The sequence below is a fragment of the Chaetodon auriga genome, chromosome 12 (genome assembly GCF_051107435.1).
Source record: "Chaetodon auriga isolate fChaAug3 chromosome 12, fChaAug3.hap1, whole genome shotgun sequence".
Lineage (NCBI taxonomy): Eukaryota > Metazoa > Chordata > Actinopteri > Chaetodontiformes > Chaetodontidae > Chaetodon > Chaetodon auriga.
This window is the reverse complement of record NC_135085.1, coordinates 9,159,836-9,183,536: the sequence shown is the minus strand read 5'-3', so window position 1 is coordinate 9,183,536 and position 23,701 is coordinate 9,159,836. Positions and strand designations below refer to the sequence as shown.

Genomic DNA, 23,701 nt, shown 5'->3' with positions numbered 1-23,701 from the left:
TGACATCGACTGGTTTGGCTGTCTGTGACGGGGGAGGTATTAAGTTATGTTCAAGATGACAAAATACCAATATACGTGCTACTAACACCTTGGTCTATGAACATTTTGAAAACCGTCATCTAGTAATGTCAGATATGCGGAGGTCGTTTGATTGAAAAAGAAAAGTATTTACAGACCGTGCATTGTTAAGCTGGCTCGACTGAAAAAAAACCGCAGTAGAACCACGGTAAGTTGCATAATAGCGAAAGATCTTGAACGTCGCATCGTTGAGGCTGTTCGAATCCCTCAGTGCCAGCGCCAGTGGTAAGCGCCCCGAGTCCGAAAACCCAAACAAACACCAATAGCTCCATTATTAAAGAAGTTTATAGTTGCGAAAAAGTGGTAACTCGTTAATGTTTGCAGATTATATATATATTGGAATAAGTATCTACCGGAGGCCCTCTTGCTTAGGAGAAGGTAACAGCTACACGGTATCGTCATGAAACACTGCAAGTTAGCTCGCTAGCACTTAGCAAGCTGATGAATGTGTGCTGCCGCTGCTAAGGTAGCCATTTTGAAACTGTGTTGTTCCAACGAAGCCAGGTCTGTTTACCTATATTGTATGTTCGTGACAGCTGCTTAAATAGACAGTTTAAGCCACCTTGGACATATTAAATGCATTTTTACTTTGCTAAGCCCCTTAACCATACTAATTCATTTCAACTACCTAGCAGTGTTCGTGCGCTACTTAATAGGCTAGATAATGCGAGCTATTAGCTAACAATTGCTAGGCTAACGTTAACCTTAGATAACTAAAGGGAGTTAGCTAGCAGCAGAGTTAGGACAGATCTGATAACGTTATTAGTTAGTCATTAATGTTGCCTAGTTAGCAAACACCATAGCCGCTTTCCGGCTGAATTTATTTCGCTGGTCTTAAATCTATAACATTACTCAGCTAGGTAGCGTGGTGAAACGTGCATGTAACGTTACTGTGTATTGGATTGGTGTGCTGCAGTGTCTCTGAACATGTGGGTTTCCCACTCTGTATAGTAATGTTAAAGTGGATACTTTCCAAAATTATCAGTATTTGCGTTGCCGTCATTCATCTGAGTGTAGTTTCATAGTGGATTAAATGCCTGTGCTGCACATTGTAGCCCGCGTCCATGGCAAACTCATTGATGGTGAGCTGTTACGTAATAGTTCAGTGGGAATACGTGAACGAGTCTGTGGTAGCTCTGAGCTTGTGCATATAGGGTTTATTTTTATGTAAATCTTAAAGCTATATTATATCTTATGTTTGAACAAGGTACAGGAATCACTGTTAAGATTGTAAACCTCAGCTCAGTCGAGCATCACACACACTGCCAGGCCTGTTTAGATGCGCAGTAGTCAGTGAAGTACCAAGGAAGAAAGTGTTCAAGTTATTTTTACACTGATATAAATATTTCATTTACAGAAGCCGACACAATTTTATAAAAGCCAGCTTTCAGCATGAAATGGTTCTCAGATCACTGAGTCATGATTTTGCTCTCTTACCTCTCAAAATGTGTTTGAAGTGTCAAACACAGTTTCTTTTAAGACATTGGTTGTCTCCTTGAATTGGAAGCTATATGGGGGTTTAATAAGGGTATTCAGTGAAGGAGGAGTAGCTCTCACAATACCTGAGATATCCCCTGTAGATATTTACAGTAAGACAGGTGTAGAGATATGAAGGAATGTGTTGGATTAAGCTTACTTTATCTGTTTTCTCAGTTGCCAGTTTACATCTAACTAAAGGTAATGGAGTTTGATACAACAGATGTTTACTGGTGTTGATTCAACTAAATAGTTGCTTTGGAGGTTGTAGTTTGTGATGCTGGTGCCGGGGCATTACAGTAGCACCACAGTGCTTCATTCATAATGGTATGTTGTGACACATTTGGACATTTATCGAAATCAGCACCTCCTGCAATTTGGATGTAACACTTGGCCATGTTACAATTTTGACAACATTTTAATCTATTGATCAGCCGTAAATTCGTGAAATGTTTTGTCCACCCAATGTATATCAGTAATGTTTGACTCAATATAACAATTCAACAGCACTATAAGCATACAGCTGAATAAAGGCCTCTGTGAAGCAGTTAAGATAGGTGTTAGTGATAAACAGACAGCTGAGTTTAGTGTGGGTGTATGTTTTAACCTGGAGCTTTTCTGAATTGAGGCTAACACTGTTTATGTTTCCTGCAGGTCCAGTCTGTTCCTGTGCAGATACCAGCGAAGCATCAGCAAGAGAAAACTGCACTCAAATTTATGTGTTAGAGAAATCTCACTCGAGAAGAAAAGGAAAGACCCACTCGACTCATTTTGGACACATGCTATTTTTCAACCTTCATTTTTTCCCTGAGAAAAAGAAGTTGACTGACCTGTCTCAAGAAGCTGATTTCTTTTTGGATGAATTTTAATTGCTGTCAAGGGACTCTTCTGCATCGTATGACACGAAGACCTTTTGACTGGCGGAATATTTTTGTTTAGCCTTTGAGCGTGCATATCTATGAAATCAGAGCTCTACCCTATATCTGCTCCAATCAGAAAACCCAAGATAATTAAATGGGCATGTTACAAATGTGATATTAAAACACATAAAGATAAATATGGCATTATAATGCATCATCCAGCAGCATCTCTATTTCTCTAATCAAAACTGAAAATGACGGCGATGTAACATAGGGTTTTATTTCCTTCATTGTCATGTGACTTTGAACCTTTTGAGCATTGTTTTCTTCAAAGTCAGACAGTCTTTTTCATCAGTTTAATGAGGTGAGCAGTGGGTTTCAGCGACCTCCTTTGCCAGTGAAAGACTGTCTCTGAACTCATTTTTCTTTTATGCGTGCGTTTCAGTCAATCTTAAAATGATTCGGTAAAAGGTGAGCCGACGTGAAGACATACTGGCACGCAGTGTGGCAGGACAAAGCCTGTCTCTCTCCCCCCCATCTGGTGTCAAAGTGGAACTGCTACACAAACTGCTGTGCATATTCCAGGGCAGACAACTTTCACAGACTGCTTCCTTGTATTAATAATAAGACAACCTGGCTCTTCCTCACCGTTGGGACAAATCACCTGTCAGCTCAGTTCATTTCACCAATCAGCATCAAGTTCAATCAGGTCTTACTCCTGACAATAAGAGCAAATGGTTCAAATAGATTGGTGAAGGATTCAATCTGCCTGGGAAAAAATTACCCGTACTGGAAACAGTAGCACTCAGAATTCATCAGAGACGTGACCGACACAGGAGCTGCTTGGGGATCTGGTTCAAGAAGGGAAGTTGGTCCCTCACAGATCTCTGTGCTTCTGCTAAGAAATCTGCTTCCTGCTTTGGCCAGTTCTCTGGATCGCCATTCCAGATCATTCCTGTGACCCTTTGACCCATCTCCCAGTGTTTCACCCTGGACGAAGGGATCTGCCTCTGGGGAAAGGGGCTGTGTTGTCCTGGCGGAGGTGGAGAGGGGGTTGTCCGTGTGCTGCTCCCCATCTGTCAGTGCACACACACTGTGATCAGTGCCAATAGGCCTGAGGACCCAAGCCCAGCCGGACTGAGAGAGGAGGCAGAGGACTTCAGAGCCACAGACTCTGGGGTAATGATAAAGTTGCATCTGACTGACTTGGCAAGGGCGAACAGACACGCATGAACTCAATAGCCATAAAATGAACTGCTGTAGTGTGGTGCTTTACAAGTCATTTGTCAACATTTTTGTGGGTAGCAGGTGTTAATTTTCCTCCTTGTGATAGTTTTAAAGTCAAATTAAGAGAGCTGAGCAAAATCAAGCATGATGATCTATATAAATTTATCACATACACACATCACAAAGTAATACTTGTATTGTGCTGTGCAAGTTATTTTCCATCCAGACTGTCAACCAGTTATCAGCTTCACAGGCACAGCTGCAGCTTTGTTGTTTTCTGCTAAGAATAGGACTCTTTTTGGCTTGTCTTGAGGGAGACCTTTATGCAGTGAATTTCAGAGTAACTGATGGTAGACAAAAACACTTGGAAGAAATGACATGAAATTTAAGATAGACAAGCATGAAAAAGCGAAATTGCAGGATCTCAATTTTATAAATCCCATTCCTACTGTCCATTTCTTTTGTTAGATCCTGGCCATGAGGTTTGATGCCTCGATCCACTGACCGGAAACACTGGACCTAAATGGCGCAGCATGACTTTGTCCCTGCCTGGCTTAACTTCTCCACGCCCCAGCCTGCCAAGGTGTGTGCACGCTGTGTATGTATTTGAGTGTGTGCTAGTTGATTGCAGGAAAAAATGTCATTTGAGACAGAGCTTGAAATTATGACCGTTAGCGGCACCTTTCAGTGAATGTGTGTATGTGTGTGTGACAGCGACAAGTCACCCTCGGGGACTGACTGTGCAGTCAATGCATTTTTCGGCAGAGGCTCACCTACGTTGTGTACCTTTTTGAAAAAGACTAAGAGTAAGGAGGATTTCATGGAGGATTTTTCTGTTTTTTTTGTTTTGTTTTTTGCATCCAAGCATGACTAAATCTAAAGTGTTCTTTCCCAAATGGGAAACAATTGCTATTTTTTGGATAGAATTGAAGGCTCTTGCAGATAAACCGAAGAGTGTATGAATTTGCTGTGTTTGAAGAATGGGCTGATTTTAGGTGTTCACGGTAGAGATAGATCTGTATAAATTTTCTATCATGATATGTGATGAGGGTTTTTGAATATTTAAATATGACAGTGTTTAAATGCAACCTCACCAGAAGCTGCATTAAAGTGAAGTAATCCAGTTTTCTGAAATTACTGCCATAGCCGAGTGAAATGAACTACAGACACTCAACCTGCTGCTGTCATATCCACCTGATCTGTTATCGATCTTCCTGTTATTCTCATATTCAGACCGAATGGCAATTTTGTTTGCATTCTACTATTCAGTCTGACTGTTTATGGCCATTTTTTATTGGGCAAGGATTGGACTTTTATCCTAACTAATAAGTGGTGGTCCATCTAACATCACTTTTGAAAGTCAACATTGACAGAGAGCTAGCTGCCTTAACAGTTATGGTAAGTTAAGTAAGACAGCAATCAATATTACATCTTGCATTACATAATGCATGATGAGGTATCTCAAAATAGGAAAGTAACAGGCAGACAGTACAATATACGAGTTTGCTCCACTGAGTCCATTGTTTTCCTCTACCAGGGAGCGTTATCACTGTGAGAACATGGACACTACCCAATGTCACAAAGCAGAGACTGTGTTTAATTAACGCAAAAGAAATATTTGAGCCAGTTAAGAAGATTTATTGAAGAATGTGACTGCTCAGCCTAGCTATTGTGTTCTCCATTCAGCAGATGTTGGGTAACAGCAAAGCAAGGGTGGCTGGCTAACATTTGCTAGCTAGCCAAGTTAGCCAAGTTGGCTTTTTTTTCACCACTTCACATCACCACTGTTGATCACAGTAGTTGTTAATCCGTAGTTACATGCACTTTAAGTATCATCAGCACTGATTTCACTCTTGGCTGTATTGACCTGTGTACATTATTGTAATTGCTTGACATAATTTGAGATGTTGTTAGAATGTATGGATCTGGATCCGAGCTGTATCTGCCACCTTTACATTAGATTAGAATGAAAATACAAATAGTCATTCGAAATATTGGCATTGAAAATAAAATTGGAGGGTTAGGGTTTGCAAATGAAGAAGAGTGGATGTTAGGTGGATTGATTTTTGGCCTTCCTTTAAAAAAAGTGTTAAGCCATCTTACTGTCCATCTGAGATGTGTAATCTTGGAGTCAGGCAGTTGCCCAGCTAAGTGGCCTGTCTCTGAAATCAAGAGTCAAGACAGAGAAATAAGTGCACAGTCACTGTCCTGCTTACACATGACTTCACCTCAGTGTCATTTGTCTTCAGGGATTAGTCTGCATGCACACCCTCTCCAGGGTTGGAGCTGCAGTTTATTCTCTCAGTTTTTTCCGACATTGAATTGATTTTTATTGTCTGTTGAGGTTATAAAAATACTTTGAGATGACTCTTGCAGTGATAGGCTGAAGAACATAGTCTAATTGGACCTTTGAACCTCCGCTAATGACAAGGACATGATTCAGATGGAACTAAGCATTTGTAGTCAACATTGTCAAACACACAGCTGTGGCAGTGCAGTGACTTCAGGATTTATCACTAAGAGTTATGAACACTGTGTTTGTCTGATCTTAGTGGTTCCATAGAATCATATTTATTCAGTGATAAAGATCCAAGATTGTTTTTAGTTCCTGCGGTGTTTGTTTTTGTTCATTTTCTTTCCCTAAGAATAGATCCCTGTGTTGACAGTTTCAAGTTATTTTAGTTCTCTGAGGGAGTAAGAGAGGAACTCTGTGTACAGAGAGGATTCATCTAATCTAAGCCTTTTCACAAGGACAGAGAAAAAAGAAAGTCCTGAAAAAAGGTCCAAGGGTAATTGCTGTTTCTCTTTTGTAGTTTAGTCCCACTTTGACTAACCATGTCCCCTTTCTGTCCTCCTCCAGTCCCCTGCTGCCAATCTTGAAAAACAAGGTGAGCCCCACCTCCACAGAGATGGCAGAACTGCTGTGAGCCGCCGCCGCCACAACTCCTCCGATGGCTTCTTCAACAACGGCTCCCTGCGTGCTCCAGCAGGTAACAGCTCAGAATAGTTACCACCTTTTTCTTAACGGTTTTTATTACAGGGCTAAACTGTGTAACTGAGAATACAAGCAAAACTAATGAAACCATGATGAGTTGAGTTACTGAATCTTCTAACACTATAGTGCAGCGCAATGAAATGGAACAAAATAATTGCTTAAGAAAATTTTGAAGGCTTTGTTGGGAGTTGGATGAATAAGAATAAAAAGTGTCCTGCTGCCAGCAGAGAGATGAAGTGATGTCAGTCAAGTGCAGTTTGTACACACCAACACAGTCCTGATAAGAGGTCTGATCCGACAGGAAACCCCTGTGTGGGTGGACGATGGATGTGTGTGGGGGGGGTTTAGATTCATCTTTTGACTGACGTGTCCTGGAGAGACAGATGCACGTGTACCTTTGCACCATCTGGCTAGAAGAGTTTTTGGTCAAAGCTGGTAATGGTTTGTGGATGACACATCAACAGAAGTGGTTGTGTCAAGAATGAACGGGTAGAATTTGGAGACGAATTGAATGGTCTCGACTTTTATCTCCTAAGAGAACCTTTCCGAGGCTCTCAAGATGGAATAAGTGTCACTATGTTTCAGACATTAGATCAGTATGAAATGCTTCTGCTGGGCTTTCATTGTGTTTAGCTGAAGATGATGAGAAGCAACAAACCTTGACTGAAAGAGGATACAATTCAGGTCCCTGTAGTGGATGAGGACTTAATTGAGACAGTGATGGAGGTGCTGGTGTTGTAGCAGCATTTTAAGCAGCAGACAGCCAACGTTGGGGTCCCGTCCCCTTTTGAGTCTTTCTTTTTCATGACTCATATGATGTCCTTTATGCCTTATTCAAACCATCTGTCCTCTCATCCAGCATATGTACATTATTTGATTTTACCAAGGGACAGACCAGACTGTGTTGTTCCAATGATGAATAAATTAATGAATTGAAGGGAGTTTTTAAGTACCAGTTCGTTGTTGCTCATTTCCTCCTGTCTGAAGTCGATTCTAAAGATCCACCGACTTGCTGTGCTTTAATGAAGTCTCACACCCCTGTTCACTTACGTTTCATCTCAGTTTCTGAGATGTTGTTCTTCTGGGTGAAGGATTTTGTTGTACCATCAGGAAGATGCATTCAGGTGCAGTAGTTCAATCCTAGGTCCCAGCAGTAATCTTCCTGGTTGACAGGTTCTACTCCCATTTGTCCTGCCTCATTGTCCCTCACTTGTGCTGCCTTTTAGCTTTGGAAAGCAGAAAGGCTGATTTATGTGCGAGTCAGTCGTGTTGAGCAAATCTTCAACTTCATCTTCTGAAATGTCTCTTCTAGTAGTCTTGACAGGAACATCTTGTGTAGTTTCAATGTAGGAAGTTGACAGTGAAGTGTGTTTCCTGGTGTGTTTCTTTATGCTGTGGGTGCTTTTGGTCCGTCACAGGAAAGAACCCACTGTAGTTTGCAGGCATCATTCAAGCTTAAACGTGCTAGTGATTCCTGTAGTTTACAAGCTTCTTCTCTGCCCTCTGTATTACTGCAGTAGCTTAATGCTCACTGTGCCACATGTGCAGCAGTATCTCTGGATAATGTCATAGGAGTCAAAGTAAATGTAAAATTTACGACGCTTTGCCAGTTTTTTATTCAATTCACTTCTTGAATTGAAGAACGTTAAGACTCAAAATATTCTCAATCTGGAACACCAGTTCTGCAAATTCAAGAACTTAAATGTGTCTTAAAAGCATGAGCGTGCCTCCAGTCATCACGACTCACTTATGTCAGTGAGAAAGTTTACCAAAAATGTCATGTCTTCTGCTGTTCAGCTCTGTTATTGAGTTTGTTGCTCTTGGTTTTGACGAATGCTCTGGTTGTTTCAGTAACCCCTTTTTAGTGAACTAAAGACAACAGATCTCAGTAGACTTAATGGATTAGACTTAAGCTCATCATGTGGTTGATTTATGGGGCATACCCCACATTTTTCTGCCTACCTATTTCAGTGCCATTTAAAGTACAGAACACGTCATCCTGTGAGTGCATTCACAAAAATCATTTGCCTGCATAGTGAGTCCGACTGTTTTGCTCTGTTGGTTTTGCCTGGCACCTGCTTTGTGTTTTCCACCTTGGAAATAACTGAGTCTCAGCTTATCTTATGCCAGTTGCCTAACCAGCCAGCAGTGAAGCAGATGTTCAAATGCTGCCACTTTCAGCGTGTGCTAGCGTAACCGTAATAGCCACTCGGTTAACAGAATTATTGACTTTCTCGGATTTCTTTAGCTCACAGACCAAGATGGTGAACACTGTTCAGCACTGGCACAGATTAAAGGTGGTCGAGTGTTATTTCAGAAAGTAAAAGAAACCTTACTGGTGTATCTCTCAAAGCCGCATCGCACTTTTATTTAAAACTATATCCTGTATGTTTGTTCTCTCTTAAGGTGATGGATGGCAGCAGCCCTCTCTGCTTCTGAGGCATGACTCGGTGGACTCGGGGGTGGCCAAAGGAGGGCACGGTGGGCTGGCGGGGGGCTCATGTTGGAAGGAAACACCCACCTGGCATGGAGCGTCGCGGGGGGCCCAGGATGGCCACCACCACCAGGGACGCCACCCCAAACGGGTAGGAGGCGACAGGGACAGGCAGGTGGGGCACCGGCAGCGTAATGGCAACTTTCATCCCCGCAAGGGCACCTCGTACCAGGACAAGTTCCCCAACGAGGAACGCAAAGACAGCAAGGACGACAAGCTGAAGTTTGTGGAGGAGGACTTTGTGAGTAGACAGTCTTCACTGATTTTTCCTAATCATGCCACCGACCTTGACATAGTCTTTGAATGACAAAGCTCTGTTGGAATGTGAGAGACCTTGAGTCAGTGGCAAAGCTATTTGAATTGCTAAATAAACAGGAAAAGTTAAGAATATAGACTGTATTTTTAGGAAAATAGTGATTATTGCTTTCTTAGATATCAAAAATATTGTCAGAAGGATTTAGCTTATTTACCTTGTGATAAAAATGCTAACTTCATGAGTATTATGCACAACAAGAGTTTCCCTTCACTGACCCATTAGCTTTAATCCCGTCAGCAACAACCTGCTCAGATTCTTGGATTTTAACATAACTTGACAAGAGAAAATGCAGCAGCATTTAATGCAGGTGCCTTTTGTTTGCTTTTAGCCTTCCCTCAACCCTGAAACAACTGGAAAGCCTGGGACTCAGATGCGTGCAGTGGCTCCCCATGCTGGAGTGTGGGGTAAGAGCGGACCAGATTGGGCTGAAATTCTTGAATAAACAAGAGACGTTTAAGCTCTGCTCACTTTCTTGTCCTCGCCCTTCTAACATTTCATCACTAACTGATTGTGTTCCAGAAAACCCCCCTAGTGGCAAACAGATGGTGTCCAAAATGCTGGTTATCAAGAAGATTTCCAAGGAGGACCCCAGCACAGCCTTCTCTGCGGGGTTTGCCACTGCTGGCGCCTTGCCCACCAACGGCAGCAAAGCTCCCATTGCAGGCTCCAGCGTCTACAAGAACCTGGTCCCAAAGCCTGCTGTGGCCCCCACCAAAGTAGGACTTGCTGCTGTGTGTCAACATTCAAACAACTTGCTTGATTTCTTTCAGCAGACATGCAAGATGAACTCATAAAGCACGTTTGTATGAAATAGATGACTGGCTTTGCTACGCTGTGGTGGAAGCCGTCTCTTTGTTTGTGACAGAGACTCACAGCACATCCTCTCTTCCAGAGCACCCAGTGGAAATCCGGTGGTAGAGAGATCACGAAGTCCGGCCTTCACATGCCAGGCCGAGATTCAGTCTTCACCAGCCCCGTCTCTGCAGCCAAACCCAGCACCCCAGTCAGTGCACCACAGCACAACACCCAGAAAGAGGTAGGAGGAAAGGAGAAACATGAATTTATTACTTGATGTCCATGATTACAACAGCCGTTTAGTTTTCTAACCTAATCAGGGAACAGTATTTAAATGATGCGGTTTACTCAGACTTCCTGGTTAAATGTTGAGCTGCACAACGAGGAAACTGTTAAAATCCCAGCGCAGCAGTCTGTTTTACGGCTGCATGCGTGACACATGTAGCAGGCCTTTCCCAGGTTTTATCTAAACATAGTAATTATGTTCGTGTGGTCGGCAGCTGAGATGCATACTCACATGTGCGCAGCAGACAGGAACTGAACGTCTGCAGTATGCCGTTCAGTGTCACTGTCGTCTCAGCCAGTTACAATGGCTCATCACTGTTGACCTATTTTGAAACATCTCACCGGCTAAATGGATTTCATAGCTAATAAATTGCGGTCTCAGTTGGGGAAAAAAAAATAACATATGCTCTACCCGGTCCCGCTCTCTCTCTCTCTCTCTCTCTCTCTCTCTCTCTCTCTCTCTCTCTCTCTCTCTCTCTCTCTTTCTTTTTGTGGCACCATTGCACCTACAGCACCCTTCCAGCACGACTCCACCCATAGACATTGCCCCGTCGAGGCTGAAGCTGATGCGCCGCGGTCCGGACCGTAAGAGCGAGTTCCTGCGAGCTCTGAAGGACGAAGGCACCGGAGAGCTGACGACAAGCAGCAGCCCGGGAACATCCGGAGAGGTAGGCAGCAGCACACAGGAGAACACAGTGGTTCCAGAAAACGCTCCATTTAGAGAGTGTGAAAGAGACTGTCCACTTTTGAAATGAATAGTGCCCATTCTAGTTTTGTTGTTGCAGTTTGCTCCACTTCAGCGTCACTGTTTTCAGTTGGAAGAAAAAAAGACAGAGTTTTCTTGCTGTGTCAATTTTGTCAGGGTGAAAGCAGCACGCCAGAGCCCAAAGCCTACAGCGAGGAAGTCTGCCACGAGAATGGTCTGTCCTACTCCCTCAGTGACTCAGACACCGAACACCTGTCCAGCTCCCTGGAGGCAGAGCACCGGTAGGACGCTGCGAACAACTTGATACACACACACACGCACACACACACACACGCACACACACACACAGTCAACTAAGCAGAAAATCACCATGCTTCTCTAGGTTGCTGAAGGCCATGGGCTGGCAGGAGTACCCAGAAAATGATGACAACTTCCTGCCTCTGACGGAGGATGAGCTGAGAGAGTTCCAGACTAAAACCGAACAGGTGAGCACTCGGAGAAACGTCCGTTTTGATGTTTAGCCGTTGATATATTTTCCCCTGAATTAAACATGAGAGAAGAAGAAAAGGGGATCTCGTTCACACACTAACTGTTTGTGTCCTTTGACCAGCTGAAGAGGAACGGCATGCAGAGGAACGGGGCTCTCCCGAGGGCACGGGGCGTGACCCTCCACTTCACCCCCTGGCGGAGTGTGGCGGAGGCGAACGTCGAGGAGGGCTCCGAGTCCGAAACCAGTAGCAGCAGCCAGACCTCTGACGACGACGACTGCATCAAATCCTAACGTGGCTTTACGGAACAAAAAAAAAAAAAACACACACACAACAGCCAACACAACATCCCAGCAAGCAATCCCCCTCTTCCTCTCATCTTTGTTTTTAGAGCACCATTTTGAATTTCTTTTGTTTTGATTTTTTTGTTGTCATTCTTGCACAAGGGAAAAACCAATCATATCCCAGTGAAGGGGGAGATCCCTGCTCCGCCAGACGTCGTTTTCCCTGCGTTTCCTCCTTCACTGCAGTCCCTGCCCTCTTTGACTCCCCCCTCCCCTCCCCTTCTTCCTTTTTCTTCCTCGCTTTGTGGAACTGAAGTGTTCATCAAGAAAAGAAGGGCAATGAATGCACACTTGATTCTGCTTTAAACAGACTAACTCATTTCATTGATGATGCTGATGACACATTATTAATGATATTAATAAAAATTGGTTCCTGACAAGCTGATATGTTTCAATATGAATCTGGCTACTGTGGTGTTTGAGTCCACGTCGATCCCACGCTGCCTCCTCGGCAAGTTCTTCAGTCTGAGTGGCAAGATAAGGAATTTGTGTAGATGTGGCGTCACAGCAGCAATGTCTTCCCCAGCCAGGAACACATGTGGTTTTCAACATGCAGAATATGTTTTTACTCGTGCTGTGAACAGTTCCTGTGTCCTGAATTGCTCTGAGAGGACAGGACTGTAGCTTTAAAAAGGACATTTGTCTTACTTTCTGATACCATTTTGACCAAGATGGTCATATAAAATGTTTCTGTACAAAATGTTTTACAGAGCAGAATTTAATCAGTCAGAATTTGATCTTGCTTTTTTTGACCATGATTTTAAGCCATCACTTGGATTTCAGACTTGAAAACACGAAGACTTTCAAATACTGTCAGAAAAGAAAGAAAAAGAATGTCGAAAAGAAAAGAAATTTAGAGTTTTCCACTAACAAAAATATGTAGATGAGCTTAAAACTGTTGAGATGTCTCTTTGGATATCTAGAGGTCACTTTTCTTCATTATTAATGCCTTTTTAACAAACATTTTGACTTGCAGCTGGCAAAGTACAGAGTTGTGAGTAACGCTGACGGTGGCTTAGTTCCAGTTAGGCGGCCCGGTAAGTAATGCTTGTGTGCCGCGTGCACAGCTGGGGTCCTGACACGGGCCCATTAGTATAATCATTAACACCTGTGCCTTTCACTCTGAGAAGTCAAGTTGACATCTGCTGTGTGCGGTTAGGTCTGTTGAAAGGATTTTTTTTTTTTTTTTTAATTTCTGGCCAGTTAGAGTGCGTCTCAGTTATGTGTTGTTTTGCTGACATGAGCATACTTGGAATTCTAAATGATTGGCCCCATTATGTTGAACATGCACAAAAAAATGCTTTTCCAGTGTCCCACTTGATACAGCAAGTAACTATGGACATGTTCAACCAGTCTTGTGTCAGTCACATCACTATAACAGATCCTTCCATGACTGTTACCAGTGTTTGTGTTGAAGTATCCAGCCCATATATGCTTATGAAGATTTTAAGAATGAAAAACAACTGAAGCAAAAGTTTGAGGTTTCTTTAAAAAGACCTTTTCCACAGCTGAAAAGCACAGCTGCAATCAAAGGCGACTTTCCATTCAAATGTTAGTTATTATATTTTCAGCTGTGGTTTTCCTGCTGTAACAGGTCAAATATCTTGTAAATCAGGCCTATTAGCTTGACTAAATCCACCTTAGTCAACTCAATGTGATGCTTCTAAGTCGTAGCCACATATTCTTCGTGGCAGAAATCTGACACAAGGGAACAGACATAGTGAAAGCAGACTGTGTTTTATCAAACAATCTTTATTGAACTTCATAGGTTTACATGTGGGAATGAACAGTCACATTACAACAGGCATCGAAAAAAGACGCACATATTTACAACAGCAAACAAGTGCAGCAACAGTAAGAGCTCAGCGAGTCGGTGAATCTCATGGGTGCAGACAAAAACATGGAGGGGGTCCAGCCTCAGAACAGTTGAGCTGACCCTGCACACCATAAGCACAGTCCTGATTAGACCGATGGTTTGTTCAGGTGGGCGATGGATGACCTCAGCAAACAGCATCTCTCACCTCACGACTTCGTTCCGTTAAGTGTCTCCGTTGGCTTTGTGAACGCCGTTGGTCTGACCGGCATCCTGCTTCACCTTCTTCACCACGCCCTCCTTCACTGGACTCTCGTCCGGTTTCCTCTGAAACACAAGACAGGTTCATTCAAGCGCGACTGTCACTCAACTCACCGTCATCACGCTGTGAGAAACCCACGGTGCGGCTGCCTCACCTTCTTCCTGACCAGGTGGGAGATGTCAGAGACTGCCGCGGTGGACGCATGTCCGTTGGTGGAACTGACTCCTTTGGTTGGTGTGCCGTTAGCCTGCGTAGAGAACGAACCACAACTCATCAGCGCTCAGAAAAAGATGTCAGACACATCAGCAGCATGTTTTCACTACACGTACACACACGCAGAGTGCAGCCTACCTTTGAACTCGCTGAGGAGTCGCCATTCTGCACAGTGGACCCAGGGAACGCAGAGGAAGTGGAGCCTCCGTCCTGACAGGTTCAAGACATGATGTTAGAATCAAGCTTTTATACAGCAGACCTTTAGACGGCAGCTTCACCTTCCTGCCCTGACTCCTCCAGGTAAGATGAAGTGTTTGATGGCGGCGCTGGTTGTGTTGGTGTAGCACTGACGTATATGAAGGTTTACTTGTGATAAGACTCAAATGTGGTCATCAGTGTGTTCAGTAGAGCAGAATGTAAAGTCAGTATCACCACTCTCACACTCAGACTGTGTTTGTTGGCTCTGACCTAAACCTGATGACACCAGAGCGAGCAAGAAAACCGGAGCTACTTAACACATTTTTTTTTTTTTGGAAACAGTGTACTCCTCACTAAAGTAAGCTGCTGAGTGTTCTGTATGTAATAGTGACATCACAAACCATGTACAAGTACACTCTTCACCTCCTGAGCAGCAGCGGCGGCGCTCGCCGTTTTCAGCCCCTCCGTGGCGTCCTCCACCTTCTCCTGGATCTCTGGCAGCAGAGCCTTCAGCTCCTCCATCTCCTTCCTCTCCTCAGGTACAGCCTCCGGGTCCTTGGCCTTGTCCAGCACCTCCTGCAGTTTGTCTGTCCGGCAGAGTGGATACAGAACACTTCAAAGACGTGTCCTCTGTTGAAATGTGACTTAAGCGCCGCCGCAGGCCGACCCCGCTTACCCAGCCTGTTCTTTATGACGGTGCTGGAGCTCTTCAGCTCTTCGATGGCCTGGCTGTACTGGAGATTTAAGCTGTAGGTCAGGCCGAGCTGGTAGTGAGTCTCAGCGAGCAGGCGGCTGTCCGGGTCCAGGTGCTTCACCTGCAGCTTCAGACACTCCTGGAAATCCTCCAGCGCCTGTGTGTAATTTCCTGGAAGACAGAGGCAGCAACTCCAAATCATACTTTCCTGGAAAGGAGTCAAGTTAGCAGAAACTGATGTTGTAGATAAGCCAACCAAAAACTTTGTTCGCACCTGATTCAGCAGAAACTTCGCCCAGTTTCAGGTGAGTCTGAGCTGCCATGAGTTGCTTCTCCTCCGTCTCGTTCCTTAATTAAAATTAAAGTCGGTTAACATGGAAGCTGGAGCTCAGTGACTGTCAAACTCCTCACAGTCATGGCGGTGCTTCCATTACCTTTTAAAGATGACTTTAGCTACTTCCAACATCTCCCAGGCCAGCTGCAGGTTGCCCACCTCCTCATCCTCGCTGTCCTACACATGCAGAAACACAGATGTAAAAATCACACATTCACAGCTCATTCTGAGGTCACCGAGTCGACTGGACAGGTACCTTGTCAGCGGCGCCGTCTCCTTTGCCTTGCTCCTCTGCATCGTCCTCCATTTCTGCGTCACCTTCATCATCCTCTTCTTCCTCATCTGAAACATCAGTAACAGGTTTAGTTCAATGCCATTACAAGCATCAGAAAGCCATCAGATTCTGGGTTGAACTGTCCCTTTAATGGACAGAGAGGGCAAAAAAGGTTACCCTGTGCATCCTCTTCCTTGTCTCCTGATTCCTTCTCGGCCTCTTCCTTGTCTCCTGATTCCTTCTCGGCCTCCTTGCCGTTTTCTGTCTTGTCTTCACCTTCAGTCTTGCTTCCGTTGACGTCGCTCGTCTGCTCATCCTTCTCTTCCTTCACCGCGTTCTGTCGCTCATCACCAGCCTCCGCCTTTTCCACGTCACCACTCTTCTCTTCAGCTTTGCTCTGCTTCCCTTCGACCTCCTCCACGTCTTCACCTTTTTTCTCCGCGTCTTCGCTTTTCTTCTCGGCCATGGCGTCGTACACCTGAACCCGCAGCTCGTCTCTGGTCTTCTCTGTTGACGGTAGAGAGGATGGTTAGGAAACAGCACAAACACAAGCCCCACGTCGAAAGATGGAATCGACTCACTTTAAAAATCATATATAACATTGTCTCCTCACCATCAATGTTTTCAGTGCTGTCAACGTTGGAGTCCTTGACATTTTGCTCATCCTCCTCTTCCTCTGGCACTCCTTCCAGAGCGTTACCCAGGACCGAGTTCTCCATCCTACAACAGACGTGTCAGTTCATTTCCCAAATGCAAAACCACCAACACCACCGAGCACAATCCAGAAAGAGACCTGGCTGCACTCCTACTACTACATCTGTTAAACAATGACGGGGGGGGGGGGTGTTACCGTGCTAAATCCAGCAGAGCTTTCCCACACCAGAAGAAAGCCTCTCCACACTCGTCTGCTGTGTCCCCATACTTTTTGGCTCTGAAATGAACAGAAAAAATAAAAATCTGTTTTAATGTCAGATTATCATCAGCATGAAAGCCCACATGGCAGCCACTGTGTGTGTGTGTGTGTGTGTGTGTGTGTGTGTGTGTGTGTGTTTTACACGCATGCAAAAGGCATCTTCACACAGTACCAATCATTTGCGTCACTGCCTCTTACAGCAGAACTTCTAACAGTCAAAAACTCCCATATAAGTCAGCTCAAGTTATAATATAGAGGAAATATACACTTTATTCTTCTATATATATATATATGTGTGTGTGTGTGTCGCTCCAGCAGTTTGCTTTTGTCTCATCGTTAACTCACAGCAGGCTGCAGGCCTCCTGCAGGGCGCTCACCGCCTCCACCACCTTCCCCATCACCAGGTGCTTCTTGCCCGTACCGATTAGCTTGTTGGCCTCCTCCATGTTGGCTACACTGAACAGAAAGTAAACAGTTTTTAGAAACGTTATTAATCCAATGCCGAACCCACACACCTGTTCCGTCCGTCAGTCTTTGTGAAGGCTAACGTCCTGCGTGTACGTTGCGTTAACGAATTACCTTCCTCGACCTTGAAACAACGGGTGAAACGTTTAAAGCAGAGTCTGGAAGTCCGTGTCTCAGGTCGTCTCTTCCAGCGCTCACTCACTGCTCCGTTGTTTCAATTTGGCGCGAAATATTCCTGCCCCTTCCGGTCGACTTCCGGATTCATGAACCAGCGCGGGAGAATTCTTAAAGGCACAGAACGCACGGAGCGTTCAAGATGATTATTTTGTTTGCATTTATTTAGGCTATATTATTATTGATTTCATAATGTCTTATATAGAGAGATTCTTTTCATTTAATACTGTTATTATGAATATCCATAAATACCACTACTGTATATAACAGTTTATGTGATCACTATAGAATAATTGATGAAAGATACTGATAAAAATTAGGTGTGGCAATGTATATGTATATGTGTGCATGTGTTTGTTTCACTCTGTATGTACACACATGAGCAGTGTGTATGTACACACATACAGAGTACTGCTGTCATGTCCTGCTGTGGGGGACATGGGTTGTCCAGCTCCCCTCGGAGTCCCTCCTGCTGACTCCACCGTGTCGCCACCTTGTCAAGACAAGTCTGGACCGGCATCCAATCAGCCTCACACTGAGACAATGCTACTCAACTCCCCTCACACCGTCATTATTGGAGACACGGCTTCAACAACTATAATTTCCCAGTAAAATCTACCAACACAACACACCAGGCCTCGTTGAGTTCACCATTTATTCAATCAGAAGCAATCGGTTTGAATGGGGATTTATTAAGGGCTGATTTATTGAAGGTCAAAGCTATGAGGACAGTGGGGTATCTGTATCTTTAAATGAATAGTGTGGCCTTTTGAACTTAGATGAGAAGATTGATAGGACCCTGAGTGCTATCAATCTTCTCATCTAACTATCATCAAGAAAGTGAATGAGAAGATTTCCCAAATTCTCAAAATATTCATTTAATGTCATTCCGTGAAACAGAGACAGCACAAACACATTCATTTAGAAAACATTGTGAACTGATTCAATTTGTCTTTTCTTGTCAATATTTACATTACTTCCGAATGTTTTGAAACACGTTGCAGTATCCTTTGAGATCTGCCCCCTCCACTTGGTGGATGTGTTGGGGCTGATAACCAATAAAACCACAATGAAACCCCCACAGACCAGTGACGCACTATACAGCCATTAAATGTATTTGTATACCCTCACATGAATGCTCTTGGGGAAACAACTGAAATTGAACACAGGACTACATTAATTCACCAGCACTTCCATCCATAATGGTATCCATTTAACAGATCTATTCTGATAAATCAAACTGCTGAATGTGACCAGGATGATGGACACACAAGTGCCCTTCAAACGTCCAGTTGCTTTGGAATCAGCAGTGGAGCAGATGCACTAATTATGTGCATATTGTGATACAGGAGATGAACACAGGGCAGCGTTTGATCACTCACCCACCGCAGTGCTTCTAACAGGAGGTTATTGTGTGGCCCCCTCTTATCTGGTCCTTGATGCGGTGGCCATGGTAACGGCATACAGAGATGTCGTTCTGTGACAGCGGAGAAAAGAGGCATGGTGGAAGGGCTGTTTGAGCATAACAGCCTCTGTCTGTCCAGGTTACACTCAGGTGAACTAATATAATCTGACAGTGCAGGCTTCATATAAATAATACAGCATATAGAGCTTCATTTCCTGAAATTTCCTAAACCTGTGAGCAGATATTAGACTTTTTGTTAGGGTATTAGGGTCATTAAAGGTTAAAAAAAGAGATGATTCAGTTGATCAACTATCAACTGTTTTAATTTACCAGCTGAAAAACAGTACAATCTAAGATACACTGTGACTTACAGTGTGTTGCACTGTGAAACCAGCTCACTTCCCTTTCGTCGTTTTTTTCTCTTCTTGTAGTGGAATCATTGTTAGACACACAAGGCTTGTTGTTCCACGTACAGCACATTAGGCTCAGGTCAGCCTTTTTGTTCAATGATCTGAGTTCACTCAGATCAAAATTAGGGAACAACGGATTTAAAGATGGGTGGAAATGCATATAATTTTGCATTGGACTTAGGAATCAGGACAGATGATAAGACTAAAAGAAGGGTCTTAACATCCGTCACGTGGAGTGAGCAGATATGATAACACCTCTCAACCTTATATGACGTAACCAGTCAATGGGATTAAACCTCCACGGCCCAGGAAACGGTTGCTCACTGTAAGTCAACATTAGTTAAGTGGTATTTGTACAACCAGCATAATATTAACAGGGAGACATTAAAAACTCAAGTTAAACAAGTTGGGTGTACCTTAAAAATGTAATTACCAAAATACATTTTTATCCATAACAGACTCTTTTAACAGGGAGTAAAATGTCAGTTTAAGTTCCTTTTTCATTACAGCAACAGCTGCCAGTATGTTAATGCATAGACAAGAGATGCTGTGTCTCAGCCAAGTCATTCACATAGACAGTCAGGAGGAAATGAGAATGAAAAATGCCTTGTGCAGCCCACAGAATAAGTACAACATGTTGCAACAGTTCAGTGCCTCGTCCACTACGCCCCACTGTAAATGCAAAATACTTTGGGTCTAAATGACGATCCAGGAAACGTGGAGGAAATTGGCTCACAGTCTTACAGAGCTTTAATAGAATAAAGAATGTTATTACTAATTGTCTCAGTCTATAGTTAATATAAATTAAGGATATTGACTATTCAAGCTATTTTATGGTTGAAAACTAATATGGTATGTGCTGTTTCTATTATTTTTAGGAAAAGCTGTGTGTGTTTACATGCGTGGACATGTTCGACCCAGTGATGTGAAGATGTTGTTTCGTGTATGATCATGATGACAATGGACTGGCTCCACATCCTGAGTCATATGATGAAGCCTCATGATTCTGTGACCCCTGAATGTCAAGTGAAGCGGATGAAACACAGGGGTCAAAGATGTTCCACAGGGATAACTGAATATAACTGTGAAACTTTGTAAGGGAAGTTTGAGGAATATTTCCTGCAGGGCTCTTCTCCTCACCCTGTACTGCAATGTATGATTTGGTTTCACAAGAGCAGAAAAGTTCCCAGAAAAGCGACAGGGAAAATTGCACAGTCATGCTGTGTAGTTGGATTGTTGAGCCTGGAGGACTGGACTGAAGTGGGTCGAAGTCACGCTCTGAACGTCTTCTCGCGAGAAGTGAGCCCGGGTATAAATTCTCCAATCGATTCAAACGGCAGCTGCACTCCCCTCTCCACTCCGTCAGTGTGTGTGGTGTGATCAAAGCTGAGGTACGTGTTACAAAATCCATTCAGTTATGTTCGCCTCATTGTGTATAACTGGTTAAAGTTGTTCTCGTTTCTTTAAAGTGTGCAATTAGGTTTTATTTAATTATTTTTTTAGGTCCGTGGTTGTCGCTGAAACGTTCAACAAGTGGGTTTTCACCAGATGAAAACATGACAGGGGTTTTAAAGTAGGAAAGAGTTGAGGAAAAGGTTAAGTCCTTCATAGTTTGTGTTTATGAACTGATTTTTTGCGCCGATATCGACATTTTTGGTGCTTCAGTTTACGTGAGCTCGTAAAATCCCAAAACGCGCTTTGGCGTCATAGTTTTACTCTGACCAGAGAATTCAGGTGGCTGCTCCTGGAAAGATACCAGAAATTTATGTCAAGACAGAGACTTTGAAAAATATCCATATGCGGAAACAATAGAGAATTTAAAGAGGGAAGAGGAAATGATTAATAGTTTCGCTCTGTTTCCAGTTTTCGCCCTCAGGTAAAGTCTCGGTGCTGAGGTTCAGAGTTACTGTCAAGACCTGCATCACAGATCACTGCGGATTCAATGTGGAGTTTAACGTGTATTCCTTGATTCCAAAATAACTATTATATTATTACACCATTCTATTTTATGATTTTTTTTATGATAATGAGCAGATCAGGTGAAGATCAGAGCAAAAAAAAATCATTAGTTGCAGCCCTGAAATGCATCGTGATTTTGCAAGAGGCTGAACGATTGGACAGCTGGGTTGAGAATAAATGATATGATGTCCTTGTCCTGTAAATGAGGAACGGTTATGGTTCAGCCACGATGTCACACCCAACACAAAGAAATGTACATTTGTGATTTTTGGATTGTGTCATCCACAGACAGTTCACGTCCTCTGCAATCTGGTCAGACTGAAGATGGCTGCAGGCAAGGCACATATTGGGAAGCTGGCCCCAGACTTTACAGCCAAAGCAGTGATGCCGGACGGACAGTTCAAGGACCTGAAGCTGTCAGACTACAGAGGTATACCTCAACCTGTGTCGGAGGTTGCTTTGATGACTGTTCTCTTCACCGCTTTGTGATCCCTCAATGTGTTCATTTACACTTCTAAAGACTGAATGAATTGCTGCGTTGTCACATGACAGACGGCCTTATTTGTTTTCTTCTCCTTTGGTGAAGGGAAATACGTCGTCTTCTTCTTCTATCCCCTGGACTTCACCTTCGTGTGCCCAACTGAGATCATCGCTTTCAGTGACGCTGCCGAAGATTTCAGGAAGATCGGCTGTGAGGTCATCGGCGCCTCCGTCGACTCACACTTCTCCCATTTCGCATGGTAGTTTTAAGGTTTTGTATTTTCGGCATGTGTGGGTTTACTCTTGCAAACTCCTCACCTTGTCTTTCTGGTTTGTGCCTTCAAAGGATCAACACACCTCGTAAGCAGGGTGGTCTGGGTTCCATGAAGATCCCCCTGGTGTCTGACATACGACGCACCATCTCCACAGATTATGGTGTCCTAAAGGAGGACGAGGGCATCGCCTACAGGTGGGTTCAACAATGTGGCGTTGGGCTGTTTCAGTGTGCTTCAATAAAGATTAGAAACACGCGAGTTGATGTTGCCTTTGCTTTCAGAGGGAGACACACTAAACACACCTTTTTAACTTACCTGATCTGGCTCTCTGTTTCAGGGGTCTGTTCATCATTGACAACAAGGGCGTCCTGAGACAGATCACCATCAACGACCTCCCAGTTGGACGTAGTGTTGATGAGACCCTGCGCCTGGTCCAAGCCTTTCAGTTCACTGACAAGCACGGAGAAGGTAAGTCACTGCTGGTACATACTGCAGATGTTTACCAATTGAATGTACGCACTGTGTTTTACTGCAACTGGTCGCGTGTCACTTGATTTTTTTTCTACGAAAAGATTTCAAGATTGCTTGGAATGTGCTTCACTGTCAGTGATATCATTGCTCTCATCAAGCTCTCCATGACCCAGATATGGTTGTGTTGATCATTGAACTGTTGCACATCTCACCACCACACATGAATTCAAAGTTGCTATTGGCCATTTGGGAAGACAGGGCAAAGAGCTTAAAGGCTTATTCAAATTCAAAGCTGAACCTCTTATCAGTGCTAAGGTTTACATTAACTTTGCAACAAATTGAGGTATGATTGTAGACTTAAAGGAGGGCAATAAATTGAGGGTGGTGTAGCAGAAATACATTTGATTTGATTCACAAATTCACCTTTGGTTCATTTCCGTGCTGTGAACTTCAGGTAACAGCTGTTATATACTGAATATGTGTCTTATATTAGCACAAGTCTGAACTGTTTGATCTACTGGGCAAGGACTCACTACAGGCTTATCGTTTCAGTGTGCCCAGCTGGCTGGAAACCAGGAAGTGACACCATCAAGCCTGATGTTCAGAAGAGTAAAGAATTCTTCTCCAAGCATTAATAAGTCGAAGGCCGGAGTCTGCAGCAGATCTCACTTCAAGATTACATTTCCAGAGAACAATATTTCAGCCCGCTGCTGTGCCTGTGGAGTGGTTAGGAGGCAGTTTCTGTAGTCAACATGCTGCGTGTGTTCTGTTGTCTGTAGAGTAAATAGTGCACTTCTGACCAAAGTATGTAGCTGTAATTATGCTGTGGTAACGCACGCTAAATGTCTCGTCTGTTCCTTCATGTCATTCCTTACCATTGTTAGATGCAAAGGACCATATACGTGTTTTTATTGGAATGAAGCCACACACATGCCTCTCTGTTATGATGGGGGTTTTTTTGTTGTTGTTTTTTTACAGTGAACAACACATGTTCTTAACGTCAAAATAAAGAATAAAAGCTTGTAACACGCTCCTAAAGGGACATATTTAGTTCAACCATACCGGGTCAGATGTGTGTGTGTGTGTGTGTGGGTGGGTGTGTGGGTGTGTGGGTGGGGTGGGGCGACATGTTCCTGACTGTTTTCATGGTCCTGTTAGGAGAAACTACAACTGTGTGTCTTTTGAAGTCTTATTTGCTAAAGTAACTGATAAAACCTGTATGAGTTGACAGTGTCTCGTTTTGTCTGTCAATAGACTCATTCAGATGTTCAGTCACTCTCAGGGTCATGTGTTGAAC

At 43.6% G+C, this 23,701-nt stretch overlaps 3 protein-coding genes across 8 annotated transcripts; 2 read left to right on the top strand and 1 right to left on the bottom strand.

Annotated features, from left to right (window-relative positions):
- Positions 1-7: 7 nt before the first annotated feature.
- On the top strand, positions 8-12,466 carry gpbp1l1 (GC-rich promoter binding protein 1-like 1). Of its 4 annotated transcripts, none has more exons than XM_076745114.1 (12): positions 8-303; positions 2,209-3,593; positions 4,110-4,224; positions 6,502-6,631; positions 9,043-9,371; positions 9,775-9,850; positions 9,966-10,162; positions 10,339-10,482; positions 11,039-11,194; positions 11,389-11,513; positions 11,615-11,717; positions 11,843-12,466. In XM_076745114.1, exons 3-12 carry the CDS (start codon positions 4,165-4,167, stop codon positions 12,011-12,013), a joined length of 1,491 nt encoding a protein of 496 aa, XP_076601229.1. In that variant the 5' UTR covers positions 8-303; positions 2,209-3,593; positions 4,110-4,164; the 3' UTR covers positions 12,014-12,466. The 4 variants fall into 4 exon arrangements, with proteins under 4 accessions (XP_076601229.1, XP_076601231.1, XP_076601228.1 ...); XM_076745116.1 differs by having other exon boundaries at positions 99-226; XM_076745113.1 differs by having other exon boundaries at positions 288-456.
- A 1,338-nt stretch (positions 12,467-13,804) lies between these two features.
- Positions 13,805-17,478, bottom strand: LOC143329457 (nuclear autoantigenic sperm protein-like). Of its 3 annotated transcripts, none has more exons than XM_076745343.1 (13): positions 17,345-17,478; positions 17,111-17,221; positions 16,703-16,783; positions 16,466-16,572; positions 16,030-16,359; positions 15,835-15,920; positions 15,679-15,755; positions 15,519-15,592; positions 15,227-15,415; positions 14,974-15,137; positions 14,491-14,562; positions 14,294-14,386; positions 13,805-14,204 (listed from the first exon to the last, which is right to left on the bottom strand). In XM_076745343.1, exons 2-13 carry the CDS (start codon positions 17,209-17,211, stop codon positions 14,103-14,105), a joined length of 1,476 nt encoding a protein of 491 aa, XP_076601458.1. In that variant the 5' UTR covers positions 17,212-17,221; positions 17,345-17,478; the 3' UTR covers positions 13,805-14,102. The 3 variants fall into 3 exon arrangements, with proteins under 3 accessions (XP_076601458.1, XP_076601457.1, XP_076601459.1); XM_076745342.1 differs by having other exon boundaries at positions 13,957-14,204; positions 14,965-15,137; XM_076745344.1 differs by having other exon boundaries at positions 13,957-14,204; positions 14,965-15,137; positions 17,111-17,216; positions 17,345-17,440.
- A 3,075-nt stretch (positions 17,479-20,553) lies between these two features.
- prdx1 (peroxiredoxin 1) lies at positions 20,554-23,632 on the top strand. The gene is made up of 6 exons (XM_076745142.1): positions 20,554-20,610; positions 21,467-21,608; positions 21,765-21,918; positions 22,005-22,127; positions 22,271-22,401; positions 22,957-23,632. Exons 2-6 carry the CDS (start codon positions 21,503-21,505, stop codon positions 23,037-23,039), a joined length of 597 nt encoding a protein of 198 aa, XP_076601257.1. The 5' UTR covers positions 20,554-20,610; positions 21,467-21,502; the 3' UTR covers positions 23,040-23,632.
- The last annotated feature ends 69 nt before the right edge of the window (positions 23,633-23,701 follow it).